The following is a 23,224-nucleotide window of genomic DNA, read 5'->3' as shown; positions in this document are numbered from 1 at the left end:
CATTAAAGATTGTTGAAAAAAAAAAAAAAAGGTCTGATGTCATTTCCATCTTACATATGTTCTTCATTCTCCACTAGTGTATGCAGGAGAGCAGACAGCTGCAGAACTACAAGACTCAACATGCTCCATCCAGGACTGTATGCTGGAGGGAGAGTCAGGGGAGCAGACCTACAAGGCTCAGCATACTCCATCCACTAGTGGATGCAGGAGAGCAGACAGCAGCTGCAGAACTACAAGGCTCAGCATCCTCCTTCCAATAGTGTATGCAGGAGAGCAGACAGCAGCTGTCAAACTGCAAGGCTCAGCATCCTCCTTCCAGGACTGTATGCAGGATTTCTTTGCCCCCCCCCCAAACAAAAAAAATGATGTGGGCTTCGTCATATTTTTGTATGCTAGCCAGGTACAGCAGGCAGGTACGGGCTGCCCCCAACCCCCAGCTGCCTATTTGTACCCGGCTGGGAACCAAAAATATAGAAAAGCCCTTTTTTTTATTATTTCATGAATTTCATGAAACAAAAAAAAAAATGATGTGAGCTTCGCCTAATTTTTATGTCCAGCCGGGTACAACTAGGCAGCTGTGGATTGGAATCCACAGTGCAGGGTGCCCATGCTTTCTGGGTTTCTGGGCACCCCCGCTGCGAATTGCAGTCCGCAGCCACCCCAAAAAATGGTGCTTTCATAGAAGCGCCATCTTCTGGCACTGTATCCAACTCTTCAGCTGCCCTGATGCCAGGTGGCTCACTGGGTAATAATGGGGTTAGGGCTAGCTGTATATTATCAGCTGGCCCTAAGCCCGAAATTCATGGTGTCACGCCAATATTAGGCATGGCCACCATGAATTTCTAGTAAAGATAAAAAAACCACAACACACAGAAAAATATTTTTATTAGAAATAAAACACAACACAATTAGTGACTCCATCTTTATTGAAATAATGAACCCCCTCCGCAGTAATCCTGGGTCAAGGGTCCCGCGCCGTTCAATCCGGATCCAATATCATCTGATTGGTTTGCTGGAAGGAAAAGCGATCAGATGATGTGTCAGGTTCAAGTGCCTGAATCACATCACACAGCGGCTGATTGTATAAAAGCCGTTTATACAATCAGCAGATGCATCGGTGCAAAAAAAAAAAAAAACCTCACTTATGTGCTGAATACCGGCAGCTCCTGGAGCGAGTCTGATCCCGTCCGATCGCTGCAGGAGCTGCCGGTAATCAGGGATGAAGTCTCCTGATGCATCCGCTGATAGGTTAAACCGGCCGGCCGCTGGCGTCACCCCGAGACTTACGATCAGCTGATGCGTTAGGTGACTGCATTAGGTGATCCATCGCCAGGTCCAGCATCCTGCAGGCATACGTACCCGGGGAGACTGCACACACCCGGAGTGGCGGTACCGGGAGGAGGAGCTGGGAGCGGGCATGGCACCGGGACCCTGCAGACAGGTGAGTATGACATTTTTTTTTCTACTGTTCACTTTTGTTTTCGCAGCCGCTTCCACCTCCTGCCCGTACATGACGCCGCACGGCAGCAGACATGCACAGGACTGGAGGTGGAAGCGGCGGTGACGGTACCGGGAGGATTTACGCTTCTGTGTTTACTGACAGAAGGAATCCTCTTCCTGTACACGTCACTTTACTACCCACCTCCTGCATTTATAGCTGCGTTTTAGGTCTTAGAAACGCACCAAAACGCACCTATTTGAGTTTCTCATTGCGTCTTTCAACATCCCATTGCACTCAATGGATGAAAAGCGCAGTGAAAAACGCGGGAATAATTGACATGCTGCGTTTTTGTGACACCAAAAACAAAAATGCAGTTGAAAAAAAATGCTGTGTGCAGACAGCAAAAATGAAAACTCATAGACTTTGCTGGGGAAGCAAAGTCATGCAGTTTTCTGAGCAAAAACGCACCCGAAAACTGCGCAAAAACGCTGCGAAAAACGCACTGTGTGAACTTACTTTTAGAGTGATCTATACATGCCCCTTGGCTACACATTGTTTGCACTTTGCACTTTGGTAGTCTTTTGCATATCTGCACTTTGGGTGTTTTGTTTAGATTTTAGGATTTCTTCTTGCAGCTTTTATATATGCCCTTTGACTACATACTGTTTGCACTTTTGCACTTTGTTAAATTCTAGAGCTGCTCAGACTGGCAAAAAAATGGGTCCGGCGGATCACTGCTCAAAAAATCCCCACGATCCGCTCTGGAATCCGGTGCCCTTATAAATCAATGGGTACCAGAATACGGAGAATAAAAATGTTTGTGGGAGGGATAAAGGGTAGGATCACACGCAATATACCCACCTAGGCTGTGTCATGGCGGCAAGCTGCTTTTGGGTCACTGTTTTCCCACCCACCGGCACATTTGATTAGTTGCAGTTAGATACGCGCCCACACTGAGTGGCAGCATGTCAGCTTACTGCAACCAATCACAGGCGCTAGGACGGCCAATGGGCAGGGAAAGTAGTGCAAGTGTCTGCGGGTCAGTATGGTGAGTGTGCATGTAGACAGAAACACATGCAGCCTGCTCCTGTCAGAAGAGTGTAAAGCTGTGTCAGTTATGTAACATCAGACTAGTGCGAATCTGGCATGATATTAGCCAGCACAGCGTGCTGCTCTCTGAACATGAGAGTGCATGTACCTAGAAACACATGCACGCTCCTCTCAGAGTGTGCGGCTGTACCAGTGATGTGATGTCAGACTCGTACAAGTCTTGCATGACATCACACGGCACGGCCTACCGCGCTCTGAACATGAGCGTGCATGTACCTAGAAACACATGCACGCTCCTGTCAGAAGAGTGTGCAGCTATGCTGATGATGCAATGTCAGACTCGTGGAAGTCCCTTGAAAGTGTGACTTTTTTAAATAAATAATTAAAAAAAACTACGTGCAGTCCCCCCTATTTTATGATACCCAGCCAAGATAAAGCTGGCTGGGGTCTGGTGTTCTTAGCCCGCAGCCACCCGGTATTGCCGCATCCATTAGATGTGACAATCCCGGTGCTTTACTGCCACTTCCCAGTGCCCTGGTTCAGTGACAATTGGGGTAATAAGGGGGTAATAACAGCACACAGCTGCTACTAAGCCTTAGGTTAGTGATAGCACAGGCGTCTATGAGATATATGAGATACCTGCATCACTAATCTATAAGTGCCAGTAAATAAACACAAACACTGAGAAAAAATTCTTTATTAGGAAAAAAATACAAAAACAAACCCTACTTCACCACTTTATTAACCCCCAACACCTTGCAGATCCGACGTAATCCACACGATGTCCCATGACGACGCATCCAGCTCTGCTCTATTTCACAGCAAGCAGCCATAGAGAACGACCGCTGGCTGTGAGTGTAGCCTGTGACTGAGCCGTGATGAGCAATGACTGCAGGCCGATGCTGTCATAGGCTGGGGGAGAGTCTGACTGCAACCAATCACAGACGACAGGATGGCCATTGAGCGGTGAAAGCACGGAAAGCTGCAGGAAGTGAATGTGCGGCCCGGAAGAAGTTTGGCACCATGACACCAAGTCTCCGTAAGTATGAAACTCTCACTTAACTCCTGTTTTCTTTATGTTTCAATAAATTTCCCCAGTGCCATATCCAAATCTTGTACCTGATATCCCGGGCCTGTGTCTGGACTCGGGCATTTTTGAAACCGCGCAGATCCCGACTTTTACAGAATTTACTAAATTCTCATGTAATTGCTTTCAGGATATTTTGTTTACTTTTCCAATAGACTATACATTATATACTCTAGTGTTGGTTTATCATTAATATGTATAATTATGCTTAATGATTTCTTGCTGTGCCAGACCCATATCCCATTGTGTTGTCATTATCTCTTGCTCTATATATTTTTAATTTATTAAAGTTAATACTTTATTATTTTTGTTGTGGCTATTTCTTGTAAATTGGTTTCATCATTGGTACTTAATAGCCTTCCATACATACTTAGGGTGATTTATTTCTTGAATTGAGTAATTTACTATGTATACTTTTATATACACCCTTTTTATTGGCAAAAATCGGTTTAAAGCCTGTAGATGTAGCAGAGCTTAGGATCGTCTTTGAATTTCATATGGATTCCATCGTATCTGCAATGGTGCTGGGGGGTTAATAAAGGGGTAAAAGAGGGTGTGTGTATTTAATTTCAAATAAGGGATTTTTTCAGTGTTTGTGTTTCATTGCTTTTCACTTACTACCATAGTAATAAAGGTTTCTCATAGACGCCTCCCATTACTAATTAGGACTTGATGGCAGCTGTGATTTTTTTGACAAATCACATATGTCTTTAACTTCTTATATTACCCCAATTGCCACTGAACCAGGGCAATTGGGTTGAGCTAGGTAAAGCCCTAGGATTGGCACAGCTAATGTAAAGTACCGATTCTGGGCAGCTGCGGGCTTGTAATCTTGGGCTGCAGGCCCAAAATTCATGGCTCCTCCTATCCTGACATTAGAAATGGGGGGATTTTACGCCTTTTTTAAAATTACTTATTTAAATAATACAAAAAATTTAAGGACATGGACAGTGTTTGTGATTCAAACCAATCAGAGACCCTTTCTCAGAGGGTAGTGGTGTGGTCTAACGGCAGCCAATTAGAGATGCCAGTGGAAGGGGAAAGCAGTGAATGTGGATGAGAGATGATTATCGGACCTGGAAGTAGCACTTCAGCTGTGGGGACTCGGTAAGTATGCACTCCTTTAACCCTTCTTTATTTTCTTTCTTTTACAGCTCCACCTACACCATTTTACAACACTTTGGCCTCCCATTGAATTTAATGGATTTGGCTAGAATCGACAATCAGATTGCCTAGGATTGACAATCCAATTGACAATCTCAGGTGGGCTTGACGATCCTGAACGGATCCGATCCTTGGCAGGATCACTCATCTTTACCGAGCACGCTCTGTCATCAATTGTTCCTACATTCAGATTTCTTTTTCACATATAAGTCAGGTTGTATGGATAATATAATTACTAATAATGCTGTTTTCTAGAAAAACCAATAATGATTTCTGTTAGCAGATAGCTGTACACTAAAATACTTACTTTTTAAAAACTGTTCTAACTTCTTGTTTACACAGCAGTATTCAACAGTTTAGTATAACAATGAATATTATGGGTCAAAAACATGCCAAAAGGGCATCATTATAGAACGTGTTTGGTTCTTCTTTTCTTGTAAACAGGCAGATTGTTCTATTGTAAAATAAATAAATATATATATTTCACCAAAGTAGAATAGATGCGTAAAAGAAGAATCAAAGATGACAATGAGCTTCAGGTTTCTTTGAGCTGTAATTGACTAAATAATCTCATTATACTAGCTAGAGATAGTAAACAATAAAGTTGCATGTAGTATATAAACTATAAAATACATTTTCTCTAATAATTCAGTTTTTCCACTAATTGTTTTCTGCAGTTGAGCTCAGGTTTCATTATTAGAATATAACATTTTGGGAAGAAAATGCAGACTAATATTCCAGCACATGAGGTCAGTATGGCGAATATCTCCACAGCCACCATGTATTTCCCCTTGGTGCTCAGATAAGCCGGGATCATGGCAATCCAGACGCTGCAGAACACCAGCATGCTGAAGGTGATGTACTTGGCCTCATTAAAGCTGTCCGGTAATGTCCTCACCATGAAAGCCAGAACAAAGCTCACAGCCGCCAGGAGCCCCAAATAACCCAACATGGAGTAGAACCAGATATCTGAGCCTTCATTACACTCAATTATAATCTTCCCAAGATAAGAGTAGAGATCAGCGTCCTGGTATGGAGGGGATACAAGAAGCCATAAAACACAGATCAGGACTTGGATGGAGGAACATGTCACAATAACATAATAGGAGTATTTGGCTTCCATCCACTTTTTCCAGGAGCTTCCAGGTCTTGTGGCTCTGAATACGATGCAGACCATGATGGTCTTGGCCAAAACAGAAGAGACAGAAACAGAAAAGAAAAATCCAAACGATATTTGTCTCAGTAAACACGTTACATCCACCGGACGACCAAGGAACAAGAAGACACAGAGGAAGCTCAGCAAGATGGAGACCAGGAGGGTGAAGCTCACAATCCGGTTATTGGCCTTAACGAGAGGAGTGTCCCAAAAGAAAATGAATGTTCTTAAAATAATGAGAGTTATAACAGAGAAAAATAAAGAGATGGAAGAAAACACAGAGGTGAGAATGTCTGTCGTATAGGAGAGGAACTCAACCGATTTAGGAATGCACCTCACTTTCTTCTCATCTGGCCATTCATCGTCTGGACACTTGTAGCAATGTTCACTGTCTAAACACGAAAAAAAGTTACAAGGGGCAAGCATAATGAAAGAAACGAAAGTATGGGATAATACATGATAAAATCATTCAGCTTAGTACAGTAATCGGATGGTTCAATAGCTAGAATGCCTGATAAATATCTTACAGCCACAAGCACTTTTGTAATTTGTAGTGCAGGGACTTGCAGTGAAGGAAATGTTGTGTGGCACAAATCGGCATTTCATCATCTAGTTATTGCTAATTGTGTGCTCCAGCTAAAAATTGCTTTTTCATAATCTGAGTTGTCATTTTTGTCTCCATCTAAAAAAATTCTATTTCATTATCTAAATATTGCAAAATCTGTGCTCCAGCTCTAAATTGTCATTTAATCATCTAAATAGCGATTGTTAATTTAGGGATAAGTGACTGACAGGTGTGGGACTAGAGTTGTGAAACAGCAAGTTAAAAGAGGGAAAGAGTACATCGGACATGAGTGGTAAATCCCATGGTCATGGTGGAAGGAGGAACAAGCGTGGTATTCGAGGTGTACGTGTGGTAGGTGCTAAGGTTCCTGAAAGATCTACTGAAAAAACACCGGCTCATCCTAGCCAGAGACAACTCACAACTTTTGATATTGGACGGGTTATTCCACTCTTTTTCTTTAGCCACTGCACAGCTGTACGACTTGTAGATGAGGGCTAGAAAGAGCATGTGCTACAGCGGATGGGAAGCACTGCATCAAGTAGCCTCATTTTCTCTTCCTCCACCTCAACTTCATACGCAGTACAGAACTCAGAGGTGGCATCCCGATTACCCTGTTATCTCCCATGTCATAACTCACCAACTGCCAGATGATCGAGTCTGCAGAGCTTTTCCCACATTCTATTCCATGAGTATCTGAGGTCTTCGCTAACGTTTCCCTGACTCAAGAGGAGGAAAGCATCAGCAGCACCAATGCCCAAAATCTTTATCAGTTGGATCCCAGGTCAGACAAAGTAGTGTCCAAGAAGAATGCAGACACTCATCATAAGACGTTAAGCCCCAGGGGTGGAGGTGATGATGATGAGACTCAGATACCTGAGGAGCATGCATCCTGTACTGTGGTGTCAGGGCAGGAAGAGGAGGAGGGTGACTGTCAGGGGAAGGAATGGGATGATAGAATGGATAATGATGAGGTTGAAGATCCCACTTGGTGTAAACCAAGAGGCACACAGCTGAGTAGCTCCACAGAGAAAGTAGATGAGGATTAGCAAGAAGACAAGGAGGTTATGTTGTTTCTTCCAGCACAAAAACATTGTGATGAAACCATGACAAGCACTCCATTCTCATCTACAACTCTGGCTGTGACCAGCAGATTTTGCGGGTCTGCAGTTCACAGGGGTGGGAAGGACTGCCTAGCCTGGGCCTTTTTTGAGACCGAAAGGATGATCCAATTTATGTTATCTGCCAAATTTGTAAACAACAACGCAGTAGAGCACAAAATTCCAATAATTTGATTACTACATGCATAAACCCGGCATATGTGCAAGAAATGTGTTTCCCTGAGAATCTTACTGCCCTAAAATGCAGCATAGCGGCCCTCACCAACCACCATCCACGTCATCAACCATGTCTGCTGCTTCTTCCTCCTCCATCACCATAGATAGTGTTCTCACACAGGTCTCCAGCCGCAGAACCTCCACTTGTTTACCTGCCACAGTCATGGTGAGTGTGAGCCGTGATCTGTTACAGAAGTGGATACGCCTGGTGTTTTTGCCAAATTTCAGACACTTAAGGCAGCGTTACATGCTATGATTTATCTGACGATATGTCGTCGGGGTCACGGATTCCGTGACGCACATCCATCATTGTTAGCGACGTCGTTGCGTGTGACACATACGAGCGACTCCGAATGATCGCAAATAGGTTGAAAATAGTTGATTGTCGACAAGTCGTTAACTTTCAGAATATTGTTCATCGTTTGGATTGCAGCAGACATATTAGTACGTTTGACACCCTGGCAACGACGAACAACATTAAAGCCATCCGCCTTGATCAAACAATATATCGCTGATCACTGTTGCGTCATTTTTTAGATCATTACGCGTGACCGCTAATAAACGACTTATGTGCGATCTCAGCAAATTGTAACTACGATCTGGGCATGTCACGTCACTCATGAGATCGTCAGATAAATCGTAGCTTGTAACGCCGCCTTTAAGGGGGCTTTACATGCAGCGACATCCCTAGCGATGTCGCTCGTGAAAGCACCCACCCCCGTCATTTGTAAGTCACGGGCAAATCGCTGCCCCTGGGGCACAATATCGCAAGGACCCGTCACACTATACTTACCTTCCTAGCGACGTCGCTATGGGTGGCGAACAGCCTCTTTTCTAAGGTGGCGTTTCGTGCGGCGTCACAGCGACGTCATAGCGACGTCACATGGCAGGCATCCAATAGAAGCAGAGGGGCGGAGAACAGCCGTATGAAAGTCACGCCCACCTCGTTGCTGGAGGATGCAGGTACAGTGTTGTTCGTCGTTCCTGGGGTGTCACACAAAGCAATGCGTGCTACCTCAGGAACGACGAACAACCTGCGTCCTCAACAATCCTATCAGCAATATTTGGGATTTGAACTACGTGGCAACAATCAACGATTAGGTGAGTATTTGTGATTGTTAGCGGTCATTCGTACTTATCACACGCAATGACGTCGCTAACGAGGACGGATGTGCGTCACGAATTCCGTGACCCCAATGACATCTCGTTACCGATGTCGTTGCGTATAACGGGGCCTTTAGTACATCACATCTTTCTCAATCTACCATAACATCTACACCTACACCTCCCCCACAGTCCACCAGTTTGTTGCGTACAACCATCTTATTTCTCGCTGCAAAATGCAAATACATTTATATAATTTATACAATGTCATTTTCTGGATTTTATTTTGGATATTCTATCTCTCACTGTTAAAATTAACCTACCCTTAAAGGGAACCAATCATCAGGATTTTCGTATATAAGCTAAAGCCAGGCGAATTCTCTACATACCTTTAGTGGTCAGCTCAGATGTTTAGGCTTTCAAATCCAAGAAAGTGAAGTTGATAAAATCAACAGCTTCTTGATTGTCATTTGCAACTGAGCAGATAATACATAGGTGGGTAATCAGAAGGATTTCCACCACTCTGCCTGCTGTTCCTCCCTCTCTGTTCACTATGGTATTATACAAACATATCACTTTGCTTAAGGACCTGTGGTGAAGTCATTCCCATGTGACCAGAAGGGGCAGGGCCTCAGCCAACAAAGCTAGATACTAGGTCACATGGGTATGACCTCACACAGGTCCTTCAACAAAGGGAGTAGTTTGTATAATACCATAAAGAATAGAGAGGGAGGAACAACAGGCAGAGGGGCGGGAATCCATCTGAATATCCACCAGAGATTATCTGCTCAGTTGCAAATGCCAATCAAGAAGTTGCTGATTTTTTAAACTTTACTTTCTTGGATTTGAAAACCTAAACATCCGAGCTGACCACTAACTGAATGTAGATAATCTGCCTGATAGTGCCAGTATAGCACTGGCTTTAGCTTACATACGAAAATCCTGGTGATTGGTTCCCGTTAAAATTATAGACTGTTCATGTCTTTGTCAGTGGACAAACTTACAAAATCAGAAGGGATCAATAATTATTTCCTTCACTGTAGCTGAGGTGACAGAACTAATAGTGCCAAGTATATTCATTCATCACTAATCATCTTCCTGATCTGTGACTCCTCAGCAGTGTGTGAAATGGCACAGACATTTCTATTTGCGGGGAGGATGGCGCACTGCATAAAAAGATGTGCAGATTGTTACAATTTGCCAGAATCTTTGACTTTCAGGATATTTAATTTAAATTCAAGTCTCTGTGGATGGATCTGCTCATCTTTATCCTGTACTGATTTGGAGCTTTATCCTATTACATATTTACAAAATGTCTAAATGCCACTAACTACATAATAATAGTAAGACAGATCTTGTATCATAATAATAAGAACGTCTCTAAATACAAACATTTTTAGTTTACTTAAGTGAAATTATTTATTCATGTTAATCTTTTTAGTTATGATATTATTGACCTACCTGAAACATTGGATATTTCTCCTGCAGAACACTGGGCGCAGTCGTTGCAGCAGAATTGGATATGTTTTGGGTAAGCTTTCCGGTATCCAGTAGGACACGCTTCAGTACATTGAGATTGTGGGATCTTTAATAGAGAATGATGCATTATTGAGGCTTATACTGTTGTCTGGATTTAGGATACAAGCCATAAGTAATTCCACATGACTGCAGACTTGTGAATACTTACACCCCATGAATTGTGCACTGTGAGGATTTTTCAGGAGCAAGTGGTCATGTGATAGCAAATATGTGATCTACACACATCTGGCCACATTTTGACTAGATGTATTGGCCTTGCTGATTACATTGAGTGAGGCTGCACACATCTATTTGGCATGTAACCGCATGAAAGCAAGTCCCGTGTGGCCGGCACCGGAGAATGCTCACAGTGAGCGGTGTGCATAGTGTGAGTATTCACAAGTCTGCAGTCACATAGAGTGAATTCAGACTTGAACCCTAAATTCTGGACAATTCCTTTAATAACTGAACAGGAGATAGAATTAATACCTACAAAACTGACCCAGGTTAACTTATAAGATCTGGTTAGTGCTGGAGAATTCACAATTCAATGGTAATATTATCTCCCTTTTCTTGTTTAGTAAAAGAATGGGTAACCAATAATGATGAACAAACCTGTGTATGTTCGAATTCGCTGGGTTTGGCCAGGCTTTAAAAAAAAGTTCACTTTGGGAACCGAATTTGACCCTCACTTGACCCTTGACACCGAACCCCAATATAAGTCAATGGAGACCTGAACTTGTGTACTGTGGTAGGACTGTAAAATGGTCGTAGTAAGGGCTAGGGGGCTGAAAAATGAAGCAATTAGCCTTCAATTAAATGTAGAATAAATAAAAAAATATGACATAGGCTCTAACCAATTTTCAAAAGTCAGCTTGGGTAAAGCAGCAGCTGCAGGAGGAAACCTCAACTATAAGCCTTACCTTGGCTAGTTATCAAAAATAGAGGAGATCCCACAATGTTTTCTTTTTTAATTATTTAAATAAATATTATTAAAAAGGGTGTGGGTTTTATTCTATTGTTGAAAACCAGCCATGGCAAAGTAGAAAGCTGGGGCTGGTATTATAAAGCTTGGAGGGCCCATGGTTATTTGGCCCCTCCCAGAATAAAAAAAATCAGCCCGCAGCCACCACAGAAGTGGCACATATTTTAGATGCTCCAATTCTGGTGCTTTGCCCGGCTTTCTTGATGGTCCTGATGGGGTGGTACACATGTACTGTAAAATCATTGGGGCAGTAGTATTAAATCAATACCCTTTAATTCTCCCAGAATGTAAAGTAAAGGGAAATATGTTAGCAGTATTTCACCCCCGCATCTATTTACATGGGAACTTACTGAGTAATCACCATTTTAATTGATATGCAAATGAGGTTGAATCCTTTGTCATATCAAAGCTGCCTTCTCCAACTTGACTGACAACTGCTATGCTCTGTGTTAGGGAAAAGGAGCTGTCAATCAAGCAGGAAAAGGCAGCTCTGGGTTGGGAACAGAGTGAGAGTGACAAAAGATTCAAATGTACAGTCTCATTTGCATAACAATTGAAAAACACTTTTTTCACAGGAGAGGAGGAACAAACATTAAAGGATTAATTTCCTAAACAATATTCTAACTCAAGGTACAAATTCAAGAGAGTTCTTACAAATCACCCATGAGCGACATCTCTGTCGGTGCAACCCGAAGCAAAGTTCAAACTCATGTATTGGGTTAGAGGATGGAAACCAGGGAGCTCCTGGGTCTCATATCTGTCCAATTGTATCATCGCGCAAAAAGATCTCATTTCTAGGGATGGGCGAACCCCCCGATGTTTGGTGTTCGAGAGACTCGCCAAAAAGTTTTGTAAAGTTCGCGTTCGGGTTCTGATATAACGCAAACTTGTGTCCAAACCCCAAACTTGGACTTTACACTTATGGAATGGGGTGAGGGGGCTGTAAAATAAAGAATTTAGTTAACAATAAACATTGTCATTATACTTACAGGTCCCGCGACGTGTCCTGCAGACTCTGTCTCCCGCCGCTTCTCCTTCTGAGTACGATCATCGCTGTGCCGCCCGGTAACCAAAGGACCTTCCGTGACGTCATAGCATGTGAACAGTCACGTGTGAATTTTGTATTTTCTCATTAGCTACAGACTGCTCACATGGCTATGATGTCATACTAGGTCTTGTTAGTGCATCTCGCCGGGACGCGGTGTTCGCCCAAGCATCACAATTCTTGGTATACTCGTCTAGTGCCGTGTACCGGCAAGATGCTCGGGCACATGCTCGGCTCCCCATTCCTGCATGTCGGCGCTCTTTACAGAGTCAGCCCACATGCAGAGATTGGCTGCCACAGGCGGTGAATCAGGTGATCGGAGATCACTGTTGCTATAGTAACCTGCCAGTCAGGTTACTATGGCAACTGGCAACGGTGGCAGCAGTGACATCACCGCTTACCAACCCGCAGCTTCTGCCCACTCATTGAGTGATTACACAGCATGGGGTAGCAGATGCGTCTTCCTCCCCTTGTGCTGTCTGATATAGCTGTGCTGCATGGGTTGAAGGAGAAAGAAGACAAAAGACAAGGATCGTGGAGGGGTGAGGTAGAGTAATAAACATGGAGTCCCTGAGAGTGTCTGTGTATTTTTTTCTAATAAAGTATTTTTTCTCTGTGTGGTGTCTTTGTTTTAACACTTTATTGGAGATTGCCTGACATTAAGAATCTCTGGCTTAATACCAGCTGGTAAAACAAATCTGGTATTGACCCCTTATTACCCAGCATGCCACCCGGCACCAGGGCCGCTGGAGAGTTGGATACATGGCCAGAAGATGGCGCTTCTATGAACGTGCCATTTTCTGGGGCGGCCCAGAAAGCTTGGGCCTACCTGTGCTGCGGATTTCAATCTCCAGCTGCCTAGTTGTACCTGGCTGGACACAATGTAGCACATGTAGTTTTTTTTTAATTATTTAATGAAATTCATGAAATAATTAAAAAAAGGGCTTCCCTATATTTTTGGTTCTTAGCCGGGTACAAATTGGCAGCTGGGGGTTGGGGGCAGCCGTACCTACCTGCTGTACCTGGCTAGCATACAAAAAGATGGTGAAGCCCACGTCATTTTTTTTTTATATTTTTGGCAAAAAAAAAATTAAAAAAAAGGCTTCCCTGGATTTTCCATTGCCAGTGAAGGTAACACCAATCAGTGGGGGATAGTAGCCAGTAGCTGCTTGGCTTACCCTTAGCTAGCAATACAAAAAAATGCAGCGGGAGCCCACACATTTTTTTTTAATTATTTATTTAAATAAAAAAAATGGGCTTCCCTGTATTTTGATTGTCTGATATCAAAAGACCATGAAGATATAAATAAGGGGGCAATTGAATAAAAAACCTTAAAGAAAAACCCCTAAAACATCATTTTAATATTTACTTAAAAAACAGCATCCCCACAAGTAACAAAACACACAACAGGACAATAATCGCCAATAGTTAACACTTGGCCACTGAAGGAGAGATTCCTCTACCTCCACAAAATGAATGACAATGGGAGGGAACAGGAACGTCTCGGTGGCCTAAGTAAGGCAGAAAATTGTCCAATAATCAATTAACACAGCCCTTCATACATGTCTGATAAAGTATATATGTGTATACTAATATTAGCAGTGCAACAAGGGTATGGTCAATTGGTTACCTAGTCTGGCCCTACCTGGCCGCGAAGGTCGGCACCCTATAACCAGACGCCAATGGCGCCCCCGCTCAACGAAGACTCACCCTTCTTTCCCTCCGCTGTTCTCAGGTGCAGCTGGACTGGGAGAGGGGGGAGTGTGGGGAGGTTGCACTGCAGAAATAATCAAACACAAACAGACACTCAGTATTTAAGGCAAATAGCAAAGAGTAGTAAGAAATTGCTTCACGTTAATCGTTAATCAGGACGATGGGTCACTGGACCCCTGTTTAGACTTCTAATGGAAGCTAAGTGTCACTATGATAATTATGAGTGTGTCGCCCTGGGCAAGCCAGGGGACACAGATAACAACACCACTACACCCCACACTCCAGGTAGGCACATCTGCTAACCAGAAACCCTTGTTGCCTCCCTCCAAGAGTCTGTTGATGCACACCAGGGGGTGGGCCAGGCGGTTGGCTCTGCCCACCAAGGAGCTCACAACTCTGGAGGTAGGAAGTAACCAGGCAGAAAGCTCAGGGAGGAGCTGGAGTGAACATCGAGATAGCCCCGGGCAGGGGAAGAGTGCAGTCTAGCTGAGGGCTAGAGTAAACAACAAGAAGTGAAAGTAAGGAAAGGAAAGTGGAAAAAGGAGGAAAGCAAGAAGTGGAGACAGCGCAGGGAGTGTGCAAAGCCTGAGAGCCCAGCTGTGTGTAGGGCTAGAACAGCAAGGTCAGCGACGGCGGTGACTGTCCGGAGGGGGACCGTTTGGAAGTTCCTGGAAGGACCCCGTTGGCTGTGTGCCCGGTGGTCTGGAGCAGTGTTCCGAAGGACAGTCAGCACCAGGGCAGGGGCCTCTCGGACCCCGGCAAGGCTAGGAGTCGCCCAATTTGCCGAATCCGTCAGTGAAGGGGACGCAGATCCCCCAGCAACAAAGTCCCGATTGACGGCAACAGCCCGACCATTACCGGGGAGACACCGCCACCGCCAAGGCACCAGTTTCCCCAGGGCCAGCGCCTGCGGGCAAAGTGTAGAGCTCCTCCGGCCCAGATTGCAGTCGGGGAGCGGGTAACCGGAGGGAATCCACCGCTACCATCAGTCAAACAGGTGCAAGGAAGAGAGACGTCACCGTCACCTACCGGGAGTGCAGGTGCAGCCGTCTGTGGGACCGTCCTACCAGCCGTTGGTTTACCGTACAAACTGTGTCCGTGTCTCAGGCTGAGTGAGTACCACAGTGCCGCAAGGCACAGCGCTGCCCCCGCGTCCCTGCGCCCTCCAGGCCCTACACTTTACATCTCTTCACCGGGCCCCGGGATCACCAACCCCTACCCACGGAGGGGCAACACAACACCTGGCTGCTCCCATCACCATCCCCGGGACCCCCACACTGAGCAGCGGTGGTGCCATCACCACAACCGTGGGTGGCGTCACGAACTATAATCCCAACAAACACCCCCCTTTCACTCACGGGCGAGGAGTGTCGCTCGAGACACCCCGGGATCCGGCCCGCAGCTCGAGCCACCAGGAGCAACTGCCGGACCCGAGCAGAAGGGGTGAGCGCGGTGTGCTGACACCCTCCTCCCCGCCCGCGACATGAGCACTTGATAATAACTTAATGTGGTTAAATGGACCATGCCTTTTTCATCCTCATTGGTTGCCCCAATTTCTATTTGCCTTCTGTGAAGTGTATGCATTATATCTTCTGTGAAGCAATTTCTTACTACTCTCTTGATACCATGAACTATATGGGCATATCTCGATGTCAGTCCTTATGATTGTGTGGGGTAACTTGTTTACTGCCTTTGGCCCATTTCTATGAGTGTCATTGAGAACTGTGGACAATTGGTGATTTATCTCCTCTAGTCCCCTATGGGAGTATCCTGTTATTCTGATTGAGGATTTTTTGGTGGGATAACGATCCTCTGATACTTTGTATTAATGAATTGTTAATGCACTTCGTGGATGAAATTGGAGTACTGTGTGGTATTGAATTCTATACCATATATATTGAATGACACTGTCCTTTGAGGTATATTATATAACTACATGGTCCATTCAGAACACCATTTTTAACTTAATTTATTGCCTTAAATACTGAGTGTCTGTTTGTGTTTAATTATTTCTGCAGTGCAACCTCCCCACACTCCCCCCTCTCCCAGTCCAGCTGCACCTGAGAACAGCGGAGGGAAAGAAGGGTGAGACTTCGTTGAGCGGGGGCGCCATTGGCGTCTGGTTATAGGGTGCCGACTTTCGCGGCCAGGTAGGGCCAGACTAGGTAACCAATTGACCATACCCTTGTTGCACTGCTAATATTAGTATACACATATATACTTTATCAGACATGTATGAAGGGCTGTGTTAATTGATTATTGGATGATTTTCTGCCTTACTTAGGCCACCGAGACGTTCCTGTTCCCTCCCATTGTCATTCATTTTGTGGAAGTAGAGGAATCTCTCCTTCAGTGGCCAAGTGTTAACTATTGGCGATTATTGTCCTGTTGTGTGTTTTGTTACTTGTGGGGATCCTGTTTTTTAAGTAAATATTAAAATGATGTTTTAGGGGTTTTTCTTTAGGGTTTTTGCTTGTCTGATATCACAGTACTGTAAAAATAAATAAATCATTAAAAAAAATTACATAGCGCTCCGCGGTATTTTTAATTTTCAGCACAGATAAAGCAGATGGCTAGGGGCTGCCACCCCCATCTGCCTGGCGTTAACTTCGCTGGCAATCAAAATGCAGGGAAGCGAATTATTTTTTTTTATTTAAAAGAAATAATTAAAAAAAAAATGTGTGGGCTCCTGCCATATTTTGATCACCAGTCAGGTAAAGCCAAGCAGCTGGGGACTGGGATTCCCGGCAGCCCCTGGAAATGGCGCATTGTTTCTTAGCGCCATTTCCAGGTGCTTTACCCGGATCGTCCAGTGGCCGTGATGACGGTGGCTCGCTGGGTATTAAAGGGCTTAATACCAGCTTTGTATTCTCAGATGGTACTAAGCCCGAAATTCATGGTGTCACGCCAAATTAGACATGGCCACCTCAAACTTTTAGGAAACAGTAAAAAAAACACAACACAGAGAATTTTTTTTATTAGAAATAAAACAAAAAAACATTTAGAGACTCCATCTTTATTCTAAAAAAATCTTTAGTCCGACGTAATCCACAGGGACCTCCATGTCAGCTTCATCACTCTGTACAGTCTTTACACAGTGAGAAGAGCGCAAAGTCAACTCTGCTTCATCTTGTGCACAGACAGTCTATACACAGTTAGAAACAAAACGCAATGTCAACTCTGCTTCATCTTGTGCACAGACAGTGTCTATACAGTGAGAAGCACAGAGAGCCCTGTCAAGTCTGCTGCATCATTCTGCACAGAGCGATGTAGCAGAGCTTACAGTGAGGGGATGATTGCACTTGCGTCTCACATTGCATCACCCCACTCTACTGACAGCAGCACCTCAGCTGTGGAAATACCCGCTGACCCGCTGCCATCGGGCGATTGTGCGCCATGATGTGATGACACTCGCATCACGGCGCACCAGGATCTTTGATGACATCATACTCACGTGACCAGTCTGTAGCCAATGAGATAATACAACATTCACACGTGACTGGTCCCATGGGTATGACATCATGGTTACGGCGGGTCCTTTTAGCCAGAGGTGCTTACCGGGGGGAACAGCAATGATTGGTCAGAAGTGATCGGTCAGACGCAGAAGCACTGGGAGGCGGAGTCTGCAGGACGCGTCGCGGGACCTGTAAGTATGATCATAATATTTTTTTAATGACGTGCTTTTTTTAAACAGCCCCTGGACCCGAGCTGTAAGACAAACGTCCCAGAAAGCTCGTGCTCAGGGTCGTGTGCATGAACACCATGTGTTTGGTACAGACCGCAAACTTTACAGTTTGGGTTTGCCCATCCCTACTCATTTCACATTAATAAATTGAGCTCTCACACCAATTTGACAAAAAAAATAAATAAAAAAAAGTAAATGATTAAAAGAAATACATTTCTTGTTTGGATAAAATTTAGGCTGACCTATACTTGGATGATAGGTCTGTCTTTGACAGTGAGCAGTAAATACACTTACCTTACCTGTCTTCCATTGTATTTTATCATCAAAAACAATTACGAACACTTGTTTTTCATCCAATTGAACATATCCAACATCAACTGTCCGGAATGTATATCCAGATGCTTCTTTCTTGTATATCCAGTTGAGTAGGTAAATAGGAAGAGACAATCCTCCATTCTTATTAAATGTGATATCTTGTCCTGTGTGATCGATGTAACTAACCTTCCTTAGAAATCTCTGTAACTGAGAAAACAAAAAATGTCACAACTCAGGATTATTTACATAAAGGATTTTTTCACAATTGCCTATCACTGTATAGATGCAAAGTGTTAGGGCTCAATCACGCGAGCATATGACACGGGCAAGTGCTGCCCAAAGTTTTACTGGAGACTAGAGATGAGTGAACCTCTCAAGATTCGGTTCGTCAAGCCCACCCGTACAAATGATACGTTTGTTGAACCGAATCTGAATTGCTATCAAACCTTACAGAAATCCATTGGCTTGATTAGGAGGGCAAACCTAAAGAAGAGAAAACACCTTTAGGGGGACAAAAACCTTCCAAAACAACAAAAATATGTTTTACAGTGCAGTACCACTATTTTGACATATCCATTAGCTTCCTAGACTATTGAGATAAGATAAATAGAGATGGATGAGAGACAGGTGTAGGGCTGGTGCTGCCATACCCCTGCCAGTATAGAAAATACACAACTTTGAGACCCAACTTGGAGTCTTAACATTTAGAAAACTTTCAAACAGACAGTAGTACAGTAACTTCAATTACCCCTCCCCATAGTGTCTTTGCACAGAAGGGAGGTACTGTCCATGCAAGACACAGATTGTAGCCCGGAATTCTGCAGCAGCGCATCCAGGATATAGCAGTGCCCTAAAAATTGCTGTTCAACAAGGTTGATCCATGAGAGTGCATATGTAACGTCGCCCAGGTGTGGTGCCACTGTGCTGCCCCGGCGCAGACCGGGTTGCTCGGATCTAGGGTGGTTGTGGCTCAAAGGGACCGGACCCAGGCTCGGCAGACACTCGGATCCTTGAAAGGGGATTATTTACAGGGGAGAATTTTGTGACGCCACCTGCGGGTTGCGGCAATGGGAGTACCATCGCTGCTGGAAGGAGTACCGGGACAGATGGTGAGGAGCAGCAAGGTGTCAGTCCCTCAACAGGTAGGGAAGGCTCTGGCCTCTGGGGTTTTGGTGGATATTTGGGAGCGCAGGGTGCAGGGGAACCAGGGTACTCACTGTGGGTAGTCGTGGTGCAGAATGAGGATTATAAAGCAGACACTCACACTGAGCATAAGCCAAAGACTCTGTGCATCACAGCCTCTACAGGGGAGCCCGTCCAGGTGTCCACTCCCACCGGTGTCACTTGGTAATCCGGAGCCACCTCCGTGCACAAGTTAGTTCACTGTTGTGGCCACGTGGCTTGAAGCTATTGGGGCCCCGCTCACTATATTTTAGTGTAGCTGTGCTCTTGATGGCTGGCACTTGGGATTTTAGTAGGCCGTGTTACTGGAAAGCCATATTTCCCGTGGTGTGCAGTTGCCTTCAATCTCTGAGCTCTTAGGGAAGTTCATAAAGAGACTATCCCTCCCAGGTTAATTACCAGGACGGTGAACCGGCTCCTGACGTAGGGTCATGTACCCCATCATGCTCGGTACCGGTCATTTCTTTTGGGTTTCTGATGCCGACAGTCCTCCTAGACAATGTCCATCACACCCACCCAATGTCACAGCCACCGGTCCCTGACTCCTCTGGTCCCGGACCACCGTCTGTGACCCAACCTTGGTCTAGCTCCCCGGGAGCTACTACTCCAGCTCCTCGCTCTTTGAGGGCTCTCACTACTCTCCTACTTCTTCCCTCCCACCAGTCTGCCTGACCCCTAGGTGGGTAGCCTTAATCTGCTCAACCAACCCACTGGTGTGCCTGACAGGTCATGATGTGAGGTGTGATTGGGATTTGTGCTGATGGTAGTGACACCCATTTCTTAGGAACCTGGAACCACGGGGGGTAGGCTCTGCACCCTGGGTAAGGATCTCAGTACCCTGTGGCACCCTGATATATTCAGGGGCGCCACACCATCACTAGGTTTTCACATTATTGCACATAGCCTTCCCTGGCTCCAGGTTCAGTGGAGGCAGCCATTTATCAAACTCGGCCTGGAAAGTGTTTCACAACTCTGCAGCTATGTCACTGCATTCTCCCATGCATATTAACTTAAGTACTGCCTAATTGTGCTGACTTATACACAGGCCTGGCATTTAAATTTTAAAATTCAACAGATGCATGAGTGACAGCCGTGAACCTCTTGCTCCCAGCAGTCTGTGTTTACTGAGGAAATCATCCAGCCCTTTTTTTTAAAGCTTTTATAGTGTCTGCCATCACTACCTCTTGGGGTAGGGAATTCCACAGTCTGACTGCTCTAACTGTAAAGAACTCTTTCCTATTTAGCTGCCGGACTCACTTTTCTTCCATTCCCAGTGTATGCCCCGTGGTCCTTAGTACAGTCTTTTGAAGAAATAAGTCATGTGCGAGTCCTTTATATTGACCACACATGTATTTATACATATAAAGTACAGACCAAACGTTTGGACATACCTTGATACAAGTAAAATATATCTTTGTACCGTGTTAGCCAGTAGACATACCTTCTCATTCAAAGAGTTTTCTTTATTTTCATGACTCTGAAAATTGTAGATTCACATTGAAGGCATCAAAACTATGAATTAACACATGTGGAATGAAATACTTAACAAAATAGTGTGAAACAATTGAAAATATTTCTTATATTCTAGGTTTTTCAGAGTAGCTACCTTTTGCTTTGATTACTGCTTTGCACACTCTTGTCATTCTCTTGATGAACTTCAAGAGGTAGTCACCGGAAATTGTCTTCCAACAGTCTTGAAGGAGTTCCCAGAGATGCTTAGCACTTGTTGGCCTTTTTGCCTTCACTCTGCGGTCCAGCTCACCCCAAACCATCTCGATTGGGTTCCGGTCTGGTGACTGTGGAGACCAGGTCATCTGGCATAGCACCCCATAACTCTCCTTCTTGGTCAAATAGCCCTTACACAGCCTGGAGCTTTGTTTGGGGTCATTGTCCTGTTGAAAAATAAATGATGGTCCAACTAAACGCAAACCGGATGGAATAACATGCCGCTGCAAGATGCTGTGGTAGTCATGCTGGTTCAGTATGCCTTCGATTTTTAATAAATCCCCAACAGTGTCACAAGCAAAGCACTCTCACACCATCACACCTCCTCCTCCATGCTTCACGGTGGGAACCAGGCATGTAGAGTCCATCCATTCACCTTTTCTGCATCACACAAACACACGGTGGTTGGATCCAAAGATCTCAAATTTGAACTCATGAGACCAAAGCACAGATTTCGACTGGTTTAATATCCATTCCTTGTGTTCTTTAGCCCAAAACAAGTCTCTTCGGCTTGTTGCCTGTCCTTAGCAGTGGTTTCCTAGCAGCTATTTTACCATGAAGGCCTGCTGCACAAAGTCTCCTCTTAACAATTGTTCTAGAGATGTGTCTGCTGCTAGAACTCTGTGTGGCATTGACCTGGTCTCTAACTGAGCTTCTGTTAACCTGCAATTTCTGAGGCTGGTGACTAGGATAAACTTATCCTCCGCAGCAGATCTTCCTTTCCTGGGGCGGTCCTCATGTGAGCCAGTTTCTTTGTAGCGTTTGATGGTTTTTACCACTGCACTTGGGGACACTATCAAAGTTTTCCCAATTTTTCGGCCTGACTGATCTTCATTTCTTAAAGTAATGATGGCCACTCGTTTTACTTTACTTAGCTGCTTTTTTCTTGCCATAACACAAATTTTAACATTCTAATCAGTAGGACTATCAGCTGTGTATCTTTTCTGCACAACACAACTGATGGTCCCAACCCCATTTATAAGGCAAGAAATCCACCTTATTAAACCTGACAGGGCACACCTGTGAAGTGAAAACCATTTCCGGTGACTACCTCTTGAAGCTCATCAAGAGAATGCCAAAAATGTGCAAAGCAGTAAAGAAAGCAAAAGGTGGCTACTTTGAAGAACCTAGAATATAAGATATATTTTCATTTAATTCACATTTTTGTTAAGTATTTCATTCCACATGTGTTAATTCATAGTTTTGAAGTCCTCAATGTGAATCTACAGTTTTCAGAGCCATGAAAATAAAGAAAACGCTTTGAATGAGGTGTGTCCAAATTTTTGGTCTGTACTGTAAATGAGATCTCCTCTGAGATGTATTTTTTCTAAGCTAAACATATCTAACTTTTTCAATCTCTGATCATATGTGAGGCCTTCCATTCCTTGTAGTAATCTAGTTGAGCATCTTTGAACTGATCTAACTTCTAAATGTCCATTTTAAAATATGGAGCCAAAAACTGGATCCCATATTCCAGATGTGGCCTTACAAGTGATTTATAGAGGGGTAACAATACGTTGGGATCACGGGATCTAATCTCTCTTTTTATACATCCTAGAATCTTGTTTGCTTTAGCAGCTGCTGCCTGACATTGAGTGCTGCTGCTCAACTTATTTTTAATAAGAATACCCAAGTCCTTCTTCTATTCTGTAGTCCCGAGTTTACTTCCATTTAATGTATACGCAGCTATAGGATTACTCCGCCCTAGATGCATTACTTTACATTTATCAACATTAAGTCTCATTTTCCAAGTATCTGCCCATTCTGATATCTTATCCAGATCTTTTTGTAATATTGTACTATCAAGGTCAGTTTTTAAAATCCTACATAGTTTGGTGTCATCAGCAAAGACTGACACTTTACTATCAATCCCATCCACAAAGTCATTAATAAAGAAATTAAACAGAATTGGTCCTAGCACAGATCCCTGCGGCACCCCACTGCTGACTATAGCTTACTAAGAGAATGTACCATTTATAACTACTCTTTGTTTTCTATCTTTTAGCCAATTCCTTACCCAGTTGCATATTGTGTCCCCTAGTCCTTGCTTCTGGAGCTTTAGTATAAAGCTATTATGTGGTACAGTATCAAATGCTTTTGCAAAGTCCAAATAAATCACATCAGCTGCATTACGAATATCCAGATTTGCACTTTT

General features: G+C 44.2%; 1 protein-coding gene across 1 annotated transcript in view; it reads right to left on the bottom strand.

Moving 5' to 3' along the window:
- Positions 1–5,382: 5,382 nt before the first annotated feature.
- LOC142301259 (vomeronasal type-2 receptor 26-like) overlaps positions 5,383–23,224 on the bottom strand; it is a 91,683-nt gene continuing 73,841 nt past the window's right edge. The window contains exons 4-6 of the mRNA XM_075342573.1: positions 18,142–18,369; positions 10,363–10,486; positions 5,383–6,290 (exon numbers count right to left, since the gene is read on the bottom strand). Of these exons, the coding sequence (XP_075198688.1) occupies positions 5,383–6,290; positions 10,363–10,486; positions 18,142–18,369 (1,260 nt within the window). The remainder of the gene's footprint in view (positions 6,291–10,362; positions 10,487–18,141; positions 18,370–23,224) is intronic.

The sequence above is a fragment of the Anomaloglossus baeobatrachus genome, chromosome 1, assembly GCF_048569485.1.
Source record: "Anomaloglossus baeobatrachus isolate aAnoBae1 chromosome 1, aAnoBae1.hap1, whole genome shotgun sequence".
Classification (NCBI taxonomy): domain Eukaryota; kingdom Metazoa; phylum Chordata; class Amphibia; order Anura; family Aromobatidae; genus Anomaloglossus; species Anomaloglossus baeobatrachus.
This window is presented reverse-complemented; position numbering and strand designations above follow the sequence as displayed.